The sequence below is a fragment of the Monodon monoceros genome, unplaced genomic scaffold, assembly GCF_005190385.1.
Source record: "Monodon monoceros isolate NGI ecotype Baffin Bay Population unplaced genomic scaffold, NGI_Narwhal_1 Super_Scaffold_21, whole genome shotgun sequence".
In the NCBI taxonomy this organism is placed as follows: domain Eukaryota; kingdom Metazoa; phylum Chordata; class Mammalia; order Artiodactyla; family Monodontidae; genus Monodon; species Monodon monoceros.
Window position 1 is genome coordinate 82,896,025 of NW_021703778.1, and position 19,424 is coordinate 82,915,448.

General features: G+C 34.8%; 1 protein-coding gene across 1 annotated transcript in view; it reads left to right on the top strand.

The window, feature by feature from the left end:
• The window catches only part of FAM227B (family with sequence similarity 227 member B), a 288,612-nt gene that overhangs the window by 33,769 nt on the left and 235,419 nt on the right, over positions 1 to 19,424 (top strand). The window contains exons 3-7 of the mRNA XM_029237204.1: positions 371 to 602; positions 5,194 to 5,261; positions 9,862 to 9,897; positions 10,363 to 10,467; positions 14,737 to 14,835. Coding sequence (XP_029093037.1) covers positions 371 to 602; positions 5,194 to 5,261; positions 9,862 to 9,897; positions 10,363 to 10,467; positions 14,737 to 14,835 — 540 coding nt within the window. The remainder of the gene's footprint in view (positions 1 to 370; positions 603 to 5,193; positions 5,262 to 9,861; positions 9,898 to 10,362; positions 10,468 to 14,736; positions 14,836 to 19,424) is intronic.

Below are 19,424 nucleotides of genomic sequence, written 5' to 3' on the forward strand. Positions count from 1 at the left end.
TTTTGCTATAAAGAGCATTATTGATTTAGTTGATGAAACTTGAGTAAACTCAGAATTAGATAGGAACAATGTAACAATGCCAATTTCCTTATTCTGATGGTTTGTTTTTAGAAAATAAATGCTAAAGTATTCAAGGATGATGGGGTCATCAGTCAAGTAAGCAACTTACTTTCAAATGATAAAAAAGGGTTTTATAAAGCATCTGAAACTTCTAAAGTTTATGTTTTTTCCCACAAATTAAAAAAATGCATTTAATAAAAAATGATGCTATAGAATAAAGCCTGAATTTCAGCTCATTGATTTTTGAACTCTTCTATTTAAATTCATTTTAAAAAATGATTTAAGTTGTATTGTCTCACATTTTTTGCAGGATCACTGGCCAAAGGAAATCCATTTTGGGGATAATGATAAATTGTTATGTACTCTGAAGAAAATAAAAGAAGATAGTTCATTTACTTCAATTTATACACATCTATGGGGAAATGTCCCGCAAGTACATGATGCGGCCATGGCCATGGAGTCAAGATTAGCAGAGTGTTCAATTCTTCTGAAAAACCATGTCTCTGGAATATTTGAGTGGAACAGAATAACTTCCAGAACAAGTAAACCTTATTTTTTATATGCGTAAAGTAATTGTCACTTGTGTGTGTGTCTATCACTGTGTGTGTGTATTCTCATAAAGAATGAAATCCTAAGATATAAAATATCAAAACATAAATTTATTCTATTTTAAAACCTCTTCATTTCAAAATGGTCCAATTTGGATTTTTAGTTGAAAATGAACATTTGGATTCAAAGAAAGTGTTGCTAGGATAAAGCCTAAAACAGTTCTGACCTTTGAGCTGGAGCAGAAGTAACCAAATATCAGGAAAACAGGGTTGCATCAACGAATATTGTTACCAGAGACAAGCAAGTCAGCAAGAGTCAGGAGATTAAAAACAGTTAGACCTACAACCCAAAGTAAAAGGAGTGAGACTTAAACTATATGAGCTAAGTTAATCTGTGGGAAGTACCTAGCATTCACTATCGGATAAATGCAGACTGAGTGAAAAGTGTATCTGTAAGTAATGATAATTTTTACTACTTTTCAGTATTTATATAACCTTTACCTAGTTGTGTTTTTTAACACTTTCACAATAGTTTTAGATACTAATGGTGATTCTTATCTTTTGGTTATTTAACGGGCAAACTTGTAATATATGTCTTTTTTTTTTTAATCTTTATTGGGGTATTATTGCTTAACAACGTTGTGTTGGTTTCTGCTGTAAAACAAAGTGAATCAGCTATGTGCATATGTATATCCTCATATACCCTCCCTCGGGCACCTCCCTCCCACCCCTCTAGGTGGTCGCAAAGAACCGAGCTGATCTCCCTGTACCATGCAGCTGCTTCCCACTAGCTATCTGTTTTACATTTGGCAGTGTATATAAGTCCATGCAACACTCTCACCTCGTCCCAGCTTACTCTTCCCCCTCCCTGTATCCTCAACTCCAGCCTCTACATCTGCTTCTTTATTCCTGTCCTGCCCATAGGTTCATCAGAGCCATTTTTTTTCTTTTTTTTTAGAGTCCGTATATATGTGTCAGCATACTGTATTTGCTTTTCCCTTTCTGACTTACTTCACTCTGTATGACAGCCTCTAGGTCCATCTGCCTCACTACAAATAACTCAATTTTGTTTCTTTTTATGGCTGAGTAATATTCCATTGTATATATGTGCCACATCTTCTTTATCCATTCATCTGTCGATGGATACTTAGGTTGCTTCCATGTCCTGGCTATTGTAAATAGAGCTGCAATGAACATTGTGGTACATGTCTCTTTTCGAATTATGGTTTTCTCAGGGTGTATGCATAGTAGTGAGATTGCTGGGTCATATGGTAGTTCTGTTTTTAGTTTTTTAAGGAAGCTCCATACTGTTGTCCATAGTGACTGTATCAATTTACATTCCCACCAACAGTGCAAGAGGGTTCCCATTTCTCCATACCCTCTCCAGCATTTATTGTTTGTAGATTTTTTGATGATGGCCATTCTGACCAGTGTGAGGTAATAATTTCTCTAATGATTAGTGATGTTGAGCATTCTTTCATGTGTTTGTTGGCAATCTGTATATCTTCTCTGGAGAAATGTCTGTTTAGGTCTTCTGCCCATTTTTGGATTGGGTTGCTTGTTTTTCTGTTATTGAGCTGCATGAGCTGTTTGTATATTTTGGAGATTAATCCTTTGTCAGTTGCTTCGTTTGCAAATATTTTCTCCCATTCTGAGGGTTGTCTTTTGGTCTTGTTTATGGTTTCCTTTGCTGTGCAAAATCTTTTAATTTCATTAGGTCCCATTTGTTTATTTTTGTTTTTATTTCCATTTCTCTAGGAGGTGGGTCAAGAAGGATCTTGCTGTGATATATGTCATCGAGTGTTGTGCCTATGTTTTCCTCTAAGAGTTTTGTAGTGTCTGGCCTTACATTTAGGTCTTTAATCCATTTTGAGTTTATTTTTGTATGTGGTGTTAGGAAGTGTTCTAATTTCATTCTTTTACATGTAGCTGTCCCATTTTCAAAGCACCACTTAATGAAGAGGCTGTCTTTTGTCCATTGTATATTCTTGCCTCCTTTATCAAAGATAAACCCACGTACATATGGTCACCTTATCGCTAGGCTTTCTATCCTGTTCCATTGATCTATATTTCTGCTTTTGTGCCACTACCATACTGTCTTGATTACTATAGCTTTGTAGTATAGTCTGAAGCCAGGGAGCCCGATTCCTCCAGCTCCATTTTTCATTCTCAAGGTTGCTTTGGCTATTTTGGGTCTTTTGTGTTTCCATACAAATTGTGAAATTTTTTGCTCTCGTTCTGTGAAAAATGCCAGTGGTAGCTTGATAGGGATTGCATTGAATCTGTAGATTGCTTTGGGTAGTAGAGTCATTCTCACAATGTTGATTCTTCCAATCCAAGAACATGGTATATCTCTCCATCTGTTTGTATCATCTTTAGTTTCTCTCATCAGTGTCTTATAATTTCCTGCATACAGGTCTTTTGTCTCCATAGGTAGGTTTATTCCTAGGTATTATATTCTTTTTGTTGCAGTGGTAAATGGAAGTGTTTCCTTAATTTCTCTTTCAGATTTTTCATCATTAGTGTATAGGAATGCAAGAGATTTCTGTGCATTAATTCTGTATCCTGCTACTTTACCAAATTCGTTGATTAGCTCTAGTAGTTTTCTGGTAGCCTCTTTAGGATTCTCTATGTATAGTATCATGTCATCTGCAAACAGTGACAGTTTTACTTCTTCTTTTACGATTTGGATTCCTTTTATTTCTTTTTCTTCTCTGATTGGCTAAAACTTCCAAAACTATGTTGAATAATAGCAGTGGGAGTGGCCAACCTTGTCTTGTTCCTGATCTTAATGGAAATGGTTTTGGTTTTTCACCATTGAAAATGATGTTGGCTGTGGGTTTGTTGTATATGGCCTTTATTATGTTGAGGTAGGTTCCCTCTATGACTACTTTGTTCAGGGTTTGTTTTTTTTAATCATAAATGGGTGCTGAATTTTTTTAAAAGCATTTTCTGCATCTATTCTGATGATCATATGGTTTTTATCCTTCGTTTTGTTAATCTGGTGTATCACATTGATTGATTTGAGCATATTGAAGAATCCTTGCATTCCTGGGGTAAAGCCCACTTGATCGTGGTGTATGATCCTTTTAATGTGCTGTTGGATTCTGTTGGCTAGTATTTTGTTGAGGATTTTTGCATCTATATTCATCAGTGATATCGGCCTGTAGTTTTCTTTTTTTGTGATATCTTTCTCTGGTTTTGGATTCGTGGTGATGGCCACCAGATAGAATGAGTTTGGGAATGTTCCTCCCTCTGCTATATTTTAGAAGAGTTTGAGAAGGATAGGTGTTAGCTTTTCTCTAAATGTTTGATAGAATTCGCCTGTGATGAGAGGGTGCTCTTGGCTCCTGTGGCATCTCTGAGGTGCACAGTGGGGTTGGTTCTTTGAGTTGGAAAGACTGAAAACTGGATTAAGCTGGCCACTGCAGGAAGCACTTGTGCTGCCTAGATGAAGAAGCTTTGCTCCTCATATATGTCTTAAGAATGATATTGGTTGTACTTATAAAGTATTTTCTGTGTATTAAATAAATATAATAGTTATATTATTTAGCTATTTAATATCCTTTTTTGGACCTTGAGTTTTCAAAATCTGAGAATGTGTTTAAATACAATACTGTTAAATTCACTACTGTTACAATTTTCTTATTGAATTTTTTTTTTTTGACTGCGTTGGGTCTTCGTTGCTGTGTGTGAGCTTTCTCTAGTTGTGGCGAGCGGGGGCTACTCTTTGTTGCATCGCAGTGGCTTCTCTTGTTGCGGAACATGGGCTCTAGGTGTGCAGGCTTCAGTAATTGTGGCCTGCAGGCTCAGTAGTTGTGGCTTTTAGGCTCCAGAGTGCAAGCTCAGAAGTTGTGCCACATGGGCTTAGCTGCTCTGCAGCATGTGGGATCCTCCTGGACCAGGGCTCCAAACTATGTCCCCTGCATTGGCAGGCAGATTCTCAAGCACTGTGCCACGAGGGAAGTCCCTTATTGAATTTTTAATTATTTTAATTTTAAAAAATATTTTTGAAATTATACAAGCTACATATATGTAGTTGTATGTGACTGTATAAACATATAGGGAGAGAGAGAGCACATGTGTATGCTTTTAAAAAATAATTTTCTGTATATTCATTGTCCTCTATGTGTAAAGATCAGAGCTTGGACTCTGATATTTAAGCCTAGGTTATCTGACTTCAAAGCCCCCCATAGTCTTTCACCGGGCCATAGTCCAAAGTACTGTACTGTATTGAATATAAGGTGACAGTGAAACAACCAAATGTAAGTGGCTGAGCTGTTTGAAAAACATGGGCTTGTTCAGTAGTAAGGGATTAAGGTAAAACTTTGGATATAGGAATAAGTACTAAAGATATATTAGTTGGAGCATGACATTTCTAAATAGCAAAAGGAAACAGGAGATATAATTATTCAACTAAGACTGATTCAACTAAGACTGTGTGTGTCTAGCATTATGCTTGTCAAAATAGCTAGATGATCTCATTGAATGGTTTTATATATAATCTACTTAAAGTATTTACATTTTTCTCAATTTTAAAGGCTATTTATATATTTATATGTTGTGAATTCTCATTTTTTTAAAGGTTCTCATGGAAAATTGGAACAATATAAGGCATTTCTAAGGAATTACCATAAGGAAAAGAAGATAATGGTATTGTATTTGTTTTCACCTTCCTTAAAAAATTATATTTTCACAGAAAATATAATCACTATAATTTCATAGATAAGTACTAGTAACATTAAAAAATTTCCTTTTAGTCTTTTATCATCTATACCTGTTTTTAAAATATTTGGACTCATATTTTTCTTTGCACATACAATATGAGTGTTGGCATTTTCACATCACTACAAGTTATTTGAAGACTTATATTTCATCCTCTGGTTATTTAAAAATTTATAACATCTTAGGGATACAGGTCCTATATCAGTCATTTTCCTTTAGGAAAAAAATAACAGTTATTTTTACTGCCTGTAGAATTACTTTGTTAATTTTTTTTTAAATCTCTTTGAGAGTTTGATTAGAATTATATTTTGAATTACTTTGAGAAACTTAGTCCTTTTCAAAAATACATTCTAAAATTAAAGCTGTAAAGACTTTAAGTGCTACCACTCATCCATCCACCTCCTTAAATGTTTTTTGAATTTCAAAATTACTTTTTATGTTTTTTTCCTGATTATGACTAAGGTAGTCATTTTAGAAAATTAAAAGAGATAAGCACTAAAAAGGCAAGCATCTTAATTTTATCATTTATAAATAAATTACATATATCTCACTATTGTCATTTTCATTGTTCTTTAAAAATTTTTTAGAAAATTCAAATTAAACTATTTCTAATTCATGAAATGTTTTATGGAATTTTCATCATTAAATATCATTCTACATCATTTCAAAAATAAACTAATGCAATAGCCCTTTTGTTGGACGTTTAGGTTAGTTTTCATTATTCATTATTATTTACTAAGGTTCTGTGAACAGAGCTAAAAATTGTGCTTATGCATGAGTATTTTCTTAATATAAATTTCAGAAGTGGAACCACATGGGAAAAATGTGAAAAGCTAAGTGTTTTGATACATACTGCCAAAATGTTTTCTAGAAAGGTGGCACCAGTTTGTATTTGTAACAATAGAGTTTGTGATTGATCCCTTACCCATCCCCTTGTCAATATTTAATATTGTATTTTTTAATGTTTGCAAATTGATAGGCATAAATGTTATCAGTTGCATACATTTCACTAATGAAGTTGATTTTTTAGTTTTTTATTAGCTTTTGTGTTTCTATTATTATGAATTGCCTATTTATGAACTTCGGGCATTTTTTAGCTGTTCTTCTATTTCTAAGAGCTGTTTATGCTTTAAAACTATTAACCCTTCTCAGTAACATATGTTATACATACTTATATTACTTTCTTAGTTGCCTTTTAACCCAAAAGTATTTTTTCCCTGTATAGAATTTTATATTTTCATGAATCTGTAATTTTTTATTGAAATCTTATGCCTTTAGTGCCATAATATTAAGAAAGCTTTCTTCATTACAAGATCATACATATATTCACCTGTGTTCTCTTATATTGTTCTCACAGATTTATTTTTTTGTGTTTAACTCCAGTGTTTATTTTTGTGTAAGGGAGTAAAGCATAAGGATGTTATTTTAGGTCTATCAGTAGATTTGTGTGCTTTTTTTAAATTTATTTTTTTATTGAGGTAACATTGGTTTATAGCATTATGTAAGTTTCATGTGTACAACATTATATTTCTACTTCTGTATACCCTACAGCATGCTCACCACCAAAATACAGATTCTGCCTGTCGCCACATGTTTGATCTCCTTTACTCATTTAGCCCTCCCCACTACCCCTTCCCCTCTGGCAACCACTACTCTATTCTCTTTATATGTGTTAGTTTTTCGTTTGGTTTGGTTTGTTCATTTTTTTGGTTTGTTTTTGCTTTTGTTTTTTGTTTTTATATTCCACATATAGTCACGTAAAAAAGTGTGATTTTCTTCATATAAGTTCTACACGTTCCCTGTTAAATGTATTCCTAGGTATCTTAAATTTTTATTACTAATGTCCATGAGATTAGTTTTCCATTATGTAATTAAATGGGTTATTGTTGGTATATAGGAAATTATTATTGGTATAGGTATATTACTCAACAATGTTACCAGTTTCTCATCTTGTCTGACTGACTCAGAAAGAATGCTAGTACTTTGCTATGGTACAACTTTAAATGTTTAGATAACTTTTTTCAGATTAAAGAAATTTACTCCAAGTTTATGTGGGTATAGATGTAGATTAAATATTAGATTTGAATATAGATATCGCTGTGCACAAAAACTTAAAACATCTTCATGGTTTGAAATGGAGAGGAAAATAATCCACTGTGATGATAGCAAAAGGTATTTTAAGCCTTTCATGTGTGAATGTGGCAGATTACATTAACAACTTTTCAGAAGTTGAACCATCCTTATATTATGATATATTTTTAATGCGTTACTGGATTTGGTTTGCTTTTTGGATTTTACATCTATGTTTGATAAGTTATTATCTTTTTTGGTTTTGGTATAAAAATTATACAAACTTCAGAAAATTAGTTACTTAGCTTCATCTCTTTAGTCTATAGATACTTTGTTGAATATAGGGATATCATTTGTTCTTGATGTTTGGCAAAGTTGCTTGTGAACTTTTATTGATTTTATTTATATTTTGCAGAGGGAATAGGTACGTTGGTAGAAAAGCTGTCTGGAAGTTAACAGGTCCATAAATACCAACTTGTGTAGATTGTCAAAACATGACATTCAGTGAAAAAAAGCAAGTTACCAAGTAATATGTACAGTTAATATCATTCCTTTAAATTTTAAAAACATACCAAAAGTCTGTATATTCTTTCTATATATATACACATATATGTAAAAGTATTTTAATGGCATTGAAGGGGTGCAAACCAAACAAATGATAGTGACTATCTCAAGGAAGGGGAACACATGGTTTGAACTAGAGATCATGGTAAAAAGGGATCTAATTTTATATTTTATTATATGTAAACTTCATATTTTATCTTAAATAGTCTTAAGCAAATACTAAAATAACAGTAATCCATTCTAGGTTGTGGGAACATGGGAACACTGGTAGTTACATTATTCATTGTGATTTCTGTATTAATTTTCGAAAGAATTTCAAAAATTCTAATGAATTTTATCAAATAACTTTCCAGGAACTATTGAAATGACCTTTAGATGAATTACACTAACAAAATTTTAATAATAATTTTTATTAAATATGTTTTTTGACTGCATTGGGTCTTCGTTGCTGCACATGGGCTTTTCTCTAGTTGCGGCGAGTAGGGGCTACTCTTCATTGCAATGCACAGGCTTCTCATTGCGGTGGCTTCTCTTGTGGAGTGTGGGCTCTAGGCATGCAGGCTTCAGTAGTTGTGGCTTGCGGGCTCTAGAGTGCAGGCTCAGTAGTTGTGGCGCACAGGCTTAGTTGCTCCGTGGCATGTGGAATCTTCCCAGACCAGGGCTTGAACCTGTGTCACCTGCATTGGCAGGCAGATTCTTAACCACTGTGCCACCAGGGAAATCCAGGATTTTAATATGAATTATTTATATTTTTGTGGTATCTTTTCCAGGTTGTATGACCAAGAACTAGTTCTGTGTTACTATTACTCTGTTCCTTGAAAAGTGTTTCTTTGCTTCCTGCAAAATAAAGCCAGGACTTTGAGATTAACATTAACATCTTTCTAAATCTGACACTGTCTTTAATGACCAATTATATCTGTACCTGTCAAGCACATAGCCTTCTTTCTCATAATTGATCTCACTTTCCTTCTCTTTTTTATTCCTTTGCACATTTTTAAAAAATGCCAATAATGTGATCCTCTTTCATTTAGCAATCTGTAATCATCCTTTCAAATTGGTTTCCTATGTCCTCTCTTAAATAATATATGTTATGTGTGTATGTGTATAAAATTTGCCTGTAAGCTTATGTATTTGGGGAGGAAATGGGTATATGGAAAATAATAAACAATATATTAACATGTCTAGATGATCAAAAACTAATTTATACAGAAGGCTTCTTATTCTCTGTGTAAAGTAGTGTGGTGGACACAAAGATGTGCCTCCCAGATTCCCCTTCATGGAAGGACCCATTGCCCCGACTGCTAAGAGTGCTGTTAGGGGACACCCTTCAGCTGCAGCCCCTTCAGGGATTGCCTCTCCCAAGTAAACGACCATCCAGGAGCCACTCACATACAATGACTAATCAAGTCGGAAACAGAAAGGCCTGGCAGTTTCAACCCAGTGCAGAACAACTACTATGGGTCCTTTCAGTTCACAAGCTCTGCTTAGGGTCAGGGCTGTTAGACTTGCATCATAGCTGACTTCTCAATCTTCCCTCTCCTCTTGCCTTCCATAGATATTAATCCCAAAGGCACTCTCAATAAACATTCTGAACACTAAGTTCCACCTCACAGTCTGTTTCCCAGTGGACCCAAACTGCAATAAGTAGTTTGTTTATATTTCTATCATAGCCCTTATCTCTTTGTGTTTTGTATACGTATCTGATTCCTCTCTTGCCCTCTTGACTAACTTGAGGGCAAGGAATATCTTTGCATTCCCAGCATCTAATACAGCAACAGCATTCTAGGCCTCACTAAGAGATGCATACACATACACATGTTAACTGAACAAAGTTACAAAGTATAAAAATTCTTAAATTTAGAATTTTAAAGATTTTATTTGAAATGTTTTCCAGCTTTCAGATGACATGGAGACAAAGAAGGATATAGAGGTATTTACAATTTCTGTTTTATGAGATTATATATCAAAAGTATTATGTGGATCTAAAAGAATGTTTACAATAAGATAGATAAAGCTATAAATTTAGATAGGGGCCCCAGGAGAGAAAGTTGGAAACAAATACAGAAGCGTTCTTTTTCTGCCTAGTCCATTTCTTTATATGTAGTGTAGCTAAAATTCTTGGTAATTTGAGCTATGTCAAAATTAGTTCTGAAGTAATTGTTTTTACTTTTAGATTTGGCATATGAATATGTCAGTGCTCTTAATTTCATAGAAACAGATAATATGAAGATTTTTCTTAGGTGGGATAAATATATTTTACTTATTTTTAGTAAAAGTATGTAAAATAATTATGTTAATGAATGATAGTTAAATATCTGTCTTCTGTAGACATATGAGACTACTATACTGAAAAGAATGAAGTAATTCCTGTTCTGTGGTATTTCCCTCTTTCTAGGGTTGCAACTTCCCAGGATTCAGAACAAATGAGCTTACTCAACTACCCAGACATTTGAATGCTGAACGAATTTATCTTTTTATTTTAAAAGCCCATAACTTTGATGTATGTAAACATTATTTTATTATTATTGTGTGATATATTTTGAGAATATGATTTAATGAATTAGACCTTAATTTAAAGCTATGACAGATTAGGTGTTAAGCAAGATTTAATTCTTTGGGGCATTAAGTCTGGCAGGAAAGACCAGTGACTTTTTTTTTTTTTTTTTTTTTTGCGGTACACGGGCCTCTCACTGTTGTGGCCTCTCCCATTGCGGAGCACAGGCTCCGGACGCGCAGGCTCAGCGGCCATGGCTCACGAGCCCGTGCCGCTCCGAGGCATGTGGGATCCTCCCGGACTGGGGCACGAACTCGTGTCCCCTGCATCGGCAGGCGGACTCTCAACCACTGCGCCACCAGGGAAGCCCCAACCAGTGTCATTTTTAACATCCTAATCTCCAGAAGAGAATGTATTAGATTCTGTGTTACTGCCTCAGGAGTCTGAGGTTGCCAGTGTGCATTGGCTTGACATGTGACTGTAACAGGTGTTTCACTCCCCCTCTTCCTGCTCTATAGCTCAGGATATGTTAGCCTGCTCATTTTGATCCCAAAATAATTTATGAGAGCCCTTCCCCACACCCTACCTTTTGAACCTCCAAGTGTCTGGGGAATTTTTAAGAAATATCCCTACAGAGTAGCCAATTGATGAAAAACTGCAGGCATAGGAAGGTAACTAGATCATTGGACACCGATTGCCAGGGATAGGACGAGGGCTGAGTGGTTACTGGTATTGATTTCCCACCCACTTAAATATTAAGCGGTCACCTGAAAAGGTTTCTGTTTCCTGGGGACTTGAACAGTGCTCCTTGTACTTCCAGGCAGATTCCTCTCAAGACAATTCTCTAAGATGGACTTGGCCCCTAGTAGGCCCTCTTCCCATCCCTCACCCCCAGCCTCCTTGTGGCTCTTTCTTTCTCAACACAAAATCCCTGTTTTCTCTCCTGCTATAGTATTCTATAGTCCTTCAGAAGGAGTATAATCAACCATTAAATTTGGATGAATCAACTCCAGCCATTATTTTCTGCCCATTTTTTCCTCTCTTCAAGGTGAAACTCGAGAGTGTATCACTTTAGTGTTCCATCTTCAAGACACAGTATTCCAAGAAATAATCTGATTAACCTGACTTGGGTCTCCTGTTTGCCCCTCAGTTAGGGAACCACAGAGCACCTCAGTTGAAAACTCCACCTAAAATGATTCAGTAATGACACTCTCTTATTTTCCATGCTAATACAGATGCTTTTCAATTCTCTTTTATGTTTTATGGGATTCGGGTGAGAGGGAAGGCTTAGTTTGCCGTCTTGATCACCTGATACAATTTTTTTTTTGAGAAAAACAATAGATGGTAATTGTTATGCCTGGATCATGAGCTTATTTGTGACTTTCTCTGACTATATTTTCCAAAGTTTCCTCAGGGAAAAGGTTTTATTGTAAAAAGAAATTAATACAAATTATTGTTAAAATCATCTTATAAATGTTCTAGACAATATAATCTTTTAAACTCACATTCTGTGTTCTAAAATGGGACTGTATTTTAACTATGGATGCATGTACATCACAGTCACATAAACAAGGCACAGAAGTACAGCTATGATAAACATTTCATATGGTTAACTTGGAGGATGCTGGCATTTTTGAAAGAAGTAGGAAAGTGAGGAGTGTAAGTAGGTATGGGTTTGGGGGAAGGGGTGCACAGGATATGACAAGCAGCTGGGTGTAGGATATTTTGAGTTTGTGTACTAGTGGTATATCTAGGTATAGATAACCAGTGTTTTATTTGTTAATACCCCTCCCTGATTTCAGTAAAGAATTTAAATTGGCTTGCTAGATCATGCACAATGCAATGGCATTGAGATAGATGATGACATTAAAGTGAAGAGAAAATAAGCATAGGAAAATAATATCAGAGGGAAGGTTATTTCATAGAAATGCTTATTATAACATCTGAAACTTGGAAAAAGAAGGTTAAAGGGTTACTGTTACATGCTTGAAGGTGAGGGAATCCATGGAATTGACTGGATTCACGTAACCCCATCCAAATACATTCCTGAACATGCAGTCATAGATTAAGTTTCTTGATAAAGTATAAATTATCCCCTTTACCACCCAGAACGGACCCTTGGCTACAGATGATGCTCAGTAAAAATTTTATTGAATTGAGTGAAAAGCGGCCTATATTTTGAGAAAGCTGAGCCACAAAGATACAGATGTACACAAACAGAAATCAAGAGATCATTAGAAGTAGTTTTATCCAACCTAGAATCTATATTAGGAGAATAAATTCCAAGTCAGATAATGTATAGGTTTTAAGGTATGTTTACATTTATTTGAATCAAAAAAGTATCACAAGAGGGTAGAGGGTGATGGAGGAAAGTACCATTTAACTTTTTAAGTCGGGTTTGGGGTTTTTTGGATGATTTCTGTTTTTGGTTGTTTTGACTAAATATTGATATATTTTAAAGAATCTGGAATTTTCCTGAAAAAGAAAGTTAGTGATACTAAACATAACCAAAGCTTAGAATAGAAGCAATCATGCAGTTAGTTTACACTAAAAAGCATGTTTGCTTGAAATTTGCAAATAATTTCAACAAAAAATATTCAGATTTTCTCCTGTATTTTAATTTTCTGCTTTTTTCTTTATGTACTTCTCATATGCTTTTGTAATTAAGAAGGGGGAAGGGTAAGCTGTGACAAAGTGAGAGAGTGGCATGGGCATATATACACTACCAAACGTAAAATAGATAGCTAGTGGGAAGCAGCCGCATAGCACAGGGAGATCAGCTCGGTGGTTTGTGACCACCTAGAGGGGTGGGATAGGGAGGGTGGGAGGGAGGGAGACGCAAGAGGGAAGAGATATGGGAACATATGTATATGTATAACTGATTCACTTTGTTATAAAGCAGAAATTAGCACACCATTCTAAAGCAATTATACCCCAATAAAGATGTTAAAAAAAAGACGTGCTAAATAAGTTGAAGCTGTTACCAATGTATATACTATACTTAGTGGCCTATGAAGGAGAAGTGCTCCCACAGTATGCATGATAAATAATCTCCTTGGTATAAACGTTTGCACGGTATCCTTTTTGTAGACTTGTACTTGAGGAACAGAAATTCATACCTATGGATTTCATTAAAAGAATTCTTGAACTCTACTGAGTCTGGCATTACAAACTTTTAGTGAATAAAATAAAATGACTATTGAAGGTACCTATTTAAACCAAGACTTATAGTCTCTAGTAGTCATGGTGAATTAACTTTATGTGCCAATTTTGATGAATTGCTTAGAGTGAACGCTATCTTTAGGGTCTAGACTTATGATGGGGCCCATTGGGTTACAATCCCATGATTGCTGATACCTGTCTTCAGCATAAAAGGGAAATTGTTAACATGTGTCTTGGAGTTTTGCTATTCCTGTTCTAGCCTACACTGTCATTTCAGTGACTACTAATCAAACGTGATTATTGAGAATATGAAATATGCCTGGTGTGACTCAGCTGAGTTTTTTTTTTAATTGAAGTATGGTTGTTTTACAGTGTTGTGTTAGTTTCTGATGTATAGCAAAGTGATTCAGTTATACATACATATGTATATATGTTCTTTTTAAGGTTCTTTTCCATTATAGGTTATTACAGCATATTGAATATAGTTCCCTATGCTATACAGTAGGACCTTGTTGTTTATCTATTCTACATATAGTAGAGTGTATCTGTTAATCCCAAACTCATAATTTATCCCTCTCCCCTACTTTCCCCTTTGGTAACCATAGTTTGTTTTCTATGTCTGTGATCAGCTGAATTTTTAAATTTTATTTATTTTAATTATATATAAATAAAATTAATACTTGATTCAGTTATTGAACAACTTTCAATTATGGTTGAAACAAAATTACAACCATATAGTTTACAAAATCTAATTACGATCTAGTATTTATGATGAAAATTTATGTTCAAATTGAGATGTGCTATAAGTATAAAATATACACTATGTTTCAAAGACCCAGTACCCAAAAGAATGTAAAATATTTCATTAATAATTTAATAACAATTATGTATTAAAATATATTTTAAATACATTTGGTTAAACAAAATGTCACTAAAATTTCACCTTTTACTTTTTTAAAATGTCTATTAGAAAATATATATATGGCTCACATTAAATTTCTATTAAGCAGTGGTAGTTTATAACTATTAAATACACACTCTTTATAAAGCCTATTTACAGTAACATGTCTTATAATATTATTAATTTGATCTCCATGTGTCTTTTTTCCATAGGGAAAATTTTTTAAAATCTGGAAGACTCATTTCCTCTCAGAAGCCTCTGTTGCTCTTTTGCATGATTCCTTTTGGTGGTGGTTTCTCCATAAATTTAAGGTATAGTGATATTTTTTAAACTTTTTTTTAAAGTTGATTTGCAGCATAGTTAATTTTTCAGTAGAGGTAGCACTGGTACAAAAAATGTTTTCTGATCCTGTCACAGACCTTGTTTTTTTAGTATTCTGCACATGTTAGAAATCCTGTTTGAAATCTAGAGTTCTTTCAGAGAAGTTAAAACCTTAATATGGATTTCAAAGATCCAGAGTCTTTATTAATCAGAAAAAGATTAGTGAAATCAAACACTGTAGTGAGTAATAAAGTTGTAGCTTTACTCAATACTGTAATGTGCTGATGAACGCGAAACAGAATATCCACTGCAAATCAGTGACATTGAGGGAGGTTTCACTTAGAAAATACTCTACAATATCAGATGGGGTGAGGGTCCTCACTTGATTCAGAAAGATAAAATCTCTGCTTAGGATTAAAAAGGGAAAGACGTGGGTATCTGGGAAGCAATAAGAGAATGGAAATAAGCAGTACCCGAGTCTTACATTAGAGAATACGTGAACCTGGAAAAAGTGGTGAATACCAATGACTGCCATGTGGCCTCTGGATCTAGAAGGATGGAAAGTAGGGTAACGCAGGGGATCACAGTCTAAGCGTTAAGGTGTGCTACCCCATCAGGGGAGCCTGATAACAGGCTCAGTTCTTCACCTCCCCACCTCAAATTACCCAAAGAAAACTGCTAATGGATTCTTTCATACCATGAAGGAATGGGTGTTACTAATTTTACATACAAGCCATTTACATAGAGCTTCATGTTAGAATAATTAATGTAATTCTAGGTAAGATTATCTGTACTATGTTTCTATTATTGTTAGGAGTTGAATGAGGGATAGGAAGTGGTGTATACGTTCTACAAAGGTAATTACATAGGGAAATTTTTGCAATCAGAGTTTTATTACCTTAAATTTCTTTCTCTAGATCTGAATCCCAAATTTATGTTTTTCCATGATAGAACATGAGAAGAAACATTACTTTCCCACTTAAATCTGTTAGGATTATGTATAGCAAGTTTTTGAAGGAAATATAATCTAGCAATGTTTCTAGTAACTTTGTCAAGCCATATAATATTATTTTGAAGAAACAGATTTGACCCGAAGATATTAATGACCCACTACATATATAGGATTATCCTTAGAATAAACAAGGATTAGAAATCTTTTTATCTTTAAGCAAGCTATTCTCTAGAAACTACTGGCTTCCTAAAATTAAAATGCAGTTATTAAGTAATAATGTTTTTGACATCTTTATTGGAGTATAATTACTTTGCAATGTTGTGTTAGTTACTGCAGTATAACAAAGTGAATCAGATATATGCATACATATATCCCTATATCCCCTCCCTCTTGCGTCTCCCTACCACCCTCCATATTCCACACCTCTAGGTCGTCACAGAGCCCTGAGCTGATCTCCCTGTGCTATGCAGCTGCTTCCCACTAGCTTTCTATTTTACATTTGGTAGTGTATATGTGTCAATGGTACTCTCTCACTTTGTCCCAGCTTACTCTTCCCCCTCTCCATGTCCTCAAGTCCATTCTCTACGTCTGTGTCTTTATTCCTTTCCTACCCCTAGGTTCATCAGAACCATTTTTTTTTTTTAGATTCCGTATATATGTGTTAGCATATGGTATTTGGTTTTCTGACTTACTTCACTCTGTATGACAGACTCTAGGTCCATCCACCTCACTACAAATAACTCAATTTCGTTTCTTTTTATGGCTGAGTAATATTCCATTGTATATATGTGCCACATCTTCTTTATCCATTCATCTGTCGACGGACACTTAGGTTGCTTCCCCGTCCAGGTTATAGTAAATAGTGCTGCAATGAACATTGTGGTACATGACTCTTTTTGAATTACGGTTTTCTCAGGGTATATGCCCAGTAGTAGGATTGCTGGGTCGTATGGTAGTTCTAGTTTTAGTCTTTTAAGGAAGCTCCATACTGTTCTCCATAGTGGCTGTATCAATCTACATTCCCACCAACAGTGCAAGAAGGTTCCCTTTTCTCCACACCCTCTGCAACATTTATTGTTTGTAGATTTTTTGAAGAAGGCCATTCTGACCAGTGTGAGGTGATACCTCATTTTAGTTTTGATTTTCATTTTACTAATGATTAGTGATGGTGAGCATCCTTTCATGTGTTTGTTGGCAATCTGTATATCTTCTTTGGAGAAATGTCTATTTAGGTCTTCTGCCCATTTTTGGATTGGGTTGTTTGGATTTTTGATATTGAGTTGTATGAGCTGCTTGTATATTTTGGAGATTAATCCTTTGTCAGTTGCTTTATTTGCAAATATCTTTTTCCATTCTGAGGGTTGTCTTTTGGTCTTGTTTATGGTTTCCTTTGCTGTGCAAAAGCTTTGAAGTTTCATTAGGTCCCATTTGTTTATTTTTGTTTTTGTTTCCATTTCTCTAGGAGGTGGGTCAAAAGGATCTTGCTGTGATTGATGTCATAGAGTGTTCTGCCTATGTTTTCCTCTAAGAGTTTTATAGTGTCTGACCTTACATTTAGGGCTTTAATCCATTTTGAGCTCATTTCTGTGTATGGTGTTAGGGAGTGTTCTAATTTCATTCTTTAACATGTAGCTGTCCAGTTTTCCCAGCACCACTTATTGAAGAGGCTGTCTTTTCTCCATTGTATCATCCTGCCTCCTTTATCAAAGATAAGGTATGTGCAAGGGTTTATTTCTGGATTTTTATTTCTGGTTTATTTCTGGATTTTCTATCCTGTTCCATTGATCTATATTTCTGTTTTTGTGCCAGTACCATACTATCTTGATTTGTGCCAGTAGCTTTGTAGTATAGTCTGAAGTCAGGGGGCCTGATTCCTCCACTTCTGTTTTTCTTTGTCAAGATTGCTTTGGCTATTTGGGGTATTTTGTTTTTCCATACAAATTGTGAAAATTTTTTTTCTAGTTCTGTGAAAAATGCCACAGGTAGTTTGAAAGGGATTGCATTGAATCTGTAGATTGCTTTGGGTAGTATCATTATTTTCACAATGTTGATTCTTCCAATCCAAGAACATGGTATATATCTCCATCTGTTTGTATCATCTTTAATTTCTTTCGTCAGTGTCTTATAGTTTTCTGGATACAGGTCTTTTGTCTCCTTTGCTAGGTTTATTCCTAGGTATTTTATTCTTTTTGTTGCAGTGGTAAATGGGAGTGTTTCCTTAATTTCTCTTTCAGTGTAGGAATGCAAGAGGTTTCTGTGCATTAATTTTGTATCCAGCTACTCTACCAAATTCATTGATTAGCTCTAGTAGTTTTCTGGTAGCATCTTTAGGATACTCTATTTATAGTATCATGTCATCTGCAAACAGTGACAGTTTTACTTCTTCTTTTACGATTTGGATTCCTTTTATTTCTTTTTCTTCTCTGATTGGCTAAAACTTCCAAAACTATGTGGAATAATAGCGGTGAGAATGGGAAACCTTGTCTTGTTCCCGATATTAGAGGACATGGTTTCAGTTTTTCACTGTTGAGAACGATGTTGGCTGTGGGTTTGTCATATATGGCCTTTATTATGTTGAGGTAGGTTCCCTCTGTGCCTACTTTGTGGGTGGTTTTTTTTTTTGTATTAGAAATGGGTGTTGAATTTTGTTGAAAGCTCTTTCTTCATCTATTGAGATGATCATATGGTTTTTATCCTTCAATTTGTTAATATGGTGTATCACATTCATTGTTTTGCCTATATTGAAGAATCCTTGCATTCCTGGGATAAACCCTGCTTGATCATGGTGTATGATCCTTTTAATGTGCTTTTGGATTCGGTTTCCTAGTATTTTGTTGAGGATTTTTGCATCAGTGTTCATCAGTGATATTGACCTGTAGTCTTCTTTTCTTGTGATATCTTTGTCTGGTTTTGGTATCAGGGTGATGGTGGCCTCATAGAATGAGTTTGGGAGTGTTCCTCCCTCTGCTATATTTTGGAAGAGTTTGAGAAGGGATAGGTGTTAGCTCTTCTCTAAACGTTTGCTAGAATTACCCTGTGAAACCATCTGGTCCTTGTCTTTTTGTTGGAAGATTTTTAATCACAGTTTCAATTTCAGTGCTTGTGATTGGTCCGTTTATGTATTCTGTTTCTTCCTGGTTCAGTCTCAGAAGGTTGTACTTTTCTAAGAATTTGTCCATTTCTTCCAGGTTGTCCATTTTGTTGGCATGTATTTGTTTGTAGTAATCTCTCACGATCCTTTGTATTTCTGCAGTGTCAGTTGTTACTTCTCCTTTTTCATTTCTAATTCTGTTGATTTGAGTCTTCTCCCTTTTTTCTTGATGAGTCTGGCTAATGGTTTATCAATTTTGTTTATCTTCTCAAAGAACCAGCTTTTAGTTTTATTGATCTTTGCTGTTGTTTCCTTCATTTCTTTTTCATTTATTTCTGATCTGATCTTTATGATTTCTTTCCTTCTACTAACTTTGCAGGGTTTTTTGTTCTTTCTCTATTGTTTTAGGTGTAAGGTTAGGTTGTTTATTAGAGATGTTTCTTGTTTCTTGAGGTAGGATTGTATTTCTATAAACTTCCCTCTTAGAACTGCTTTTGCTGCAACCAATAGGTTTTGGATTGTCGTGTTTTCATTGT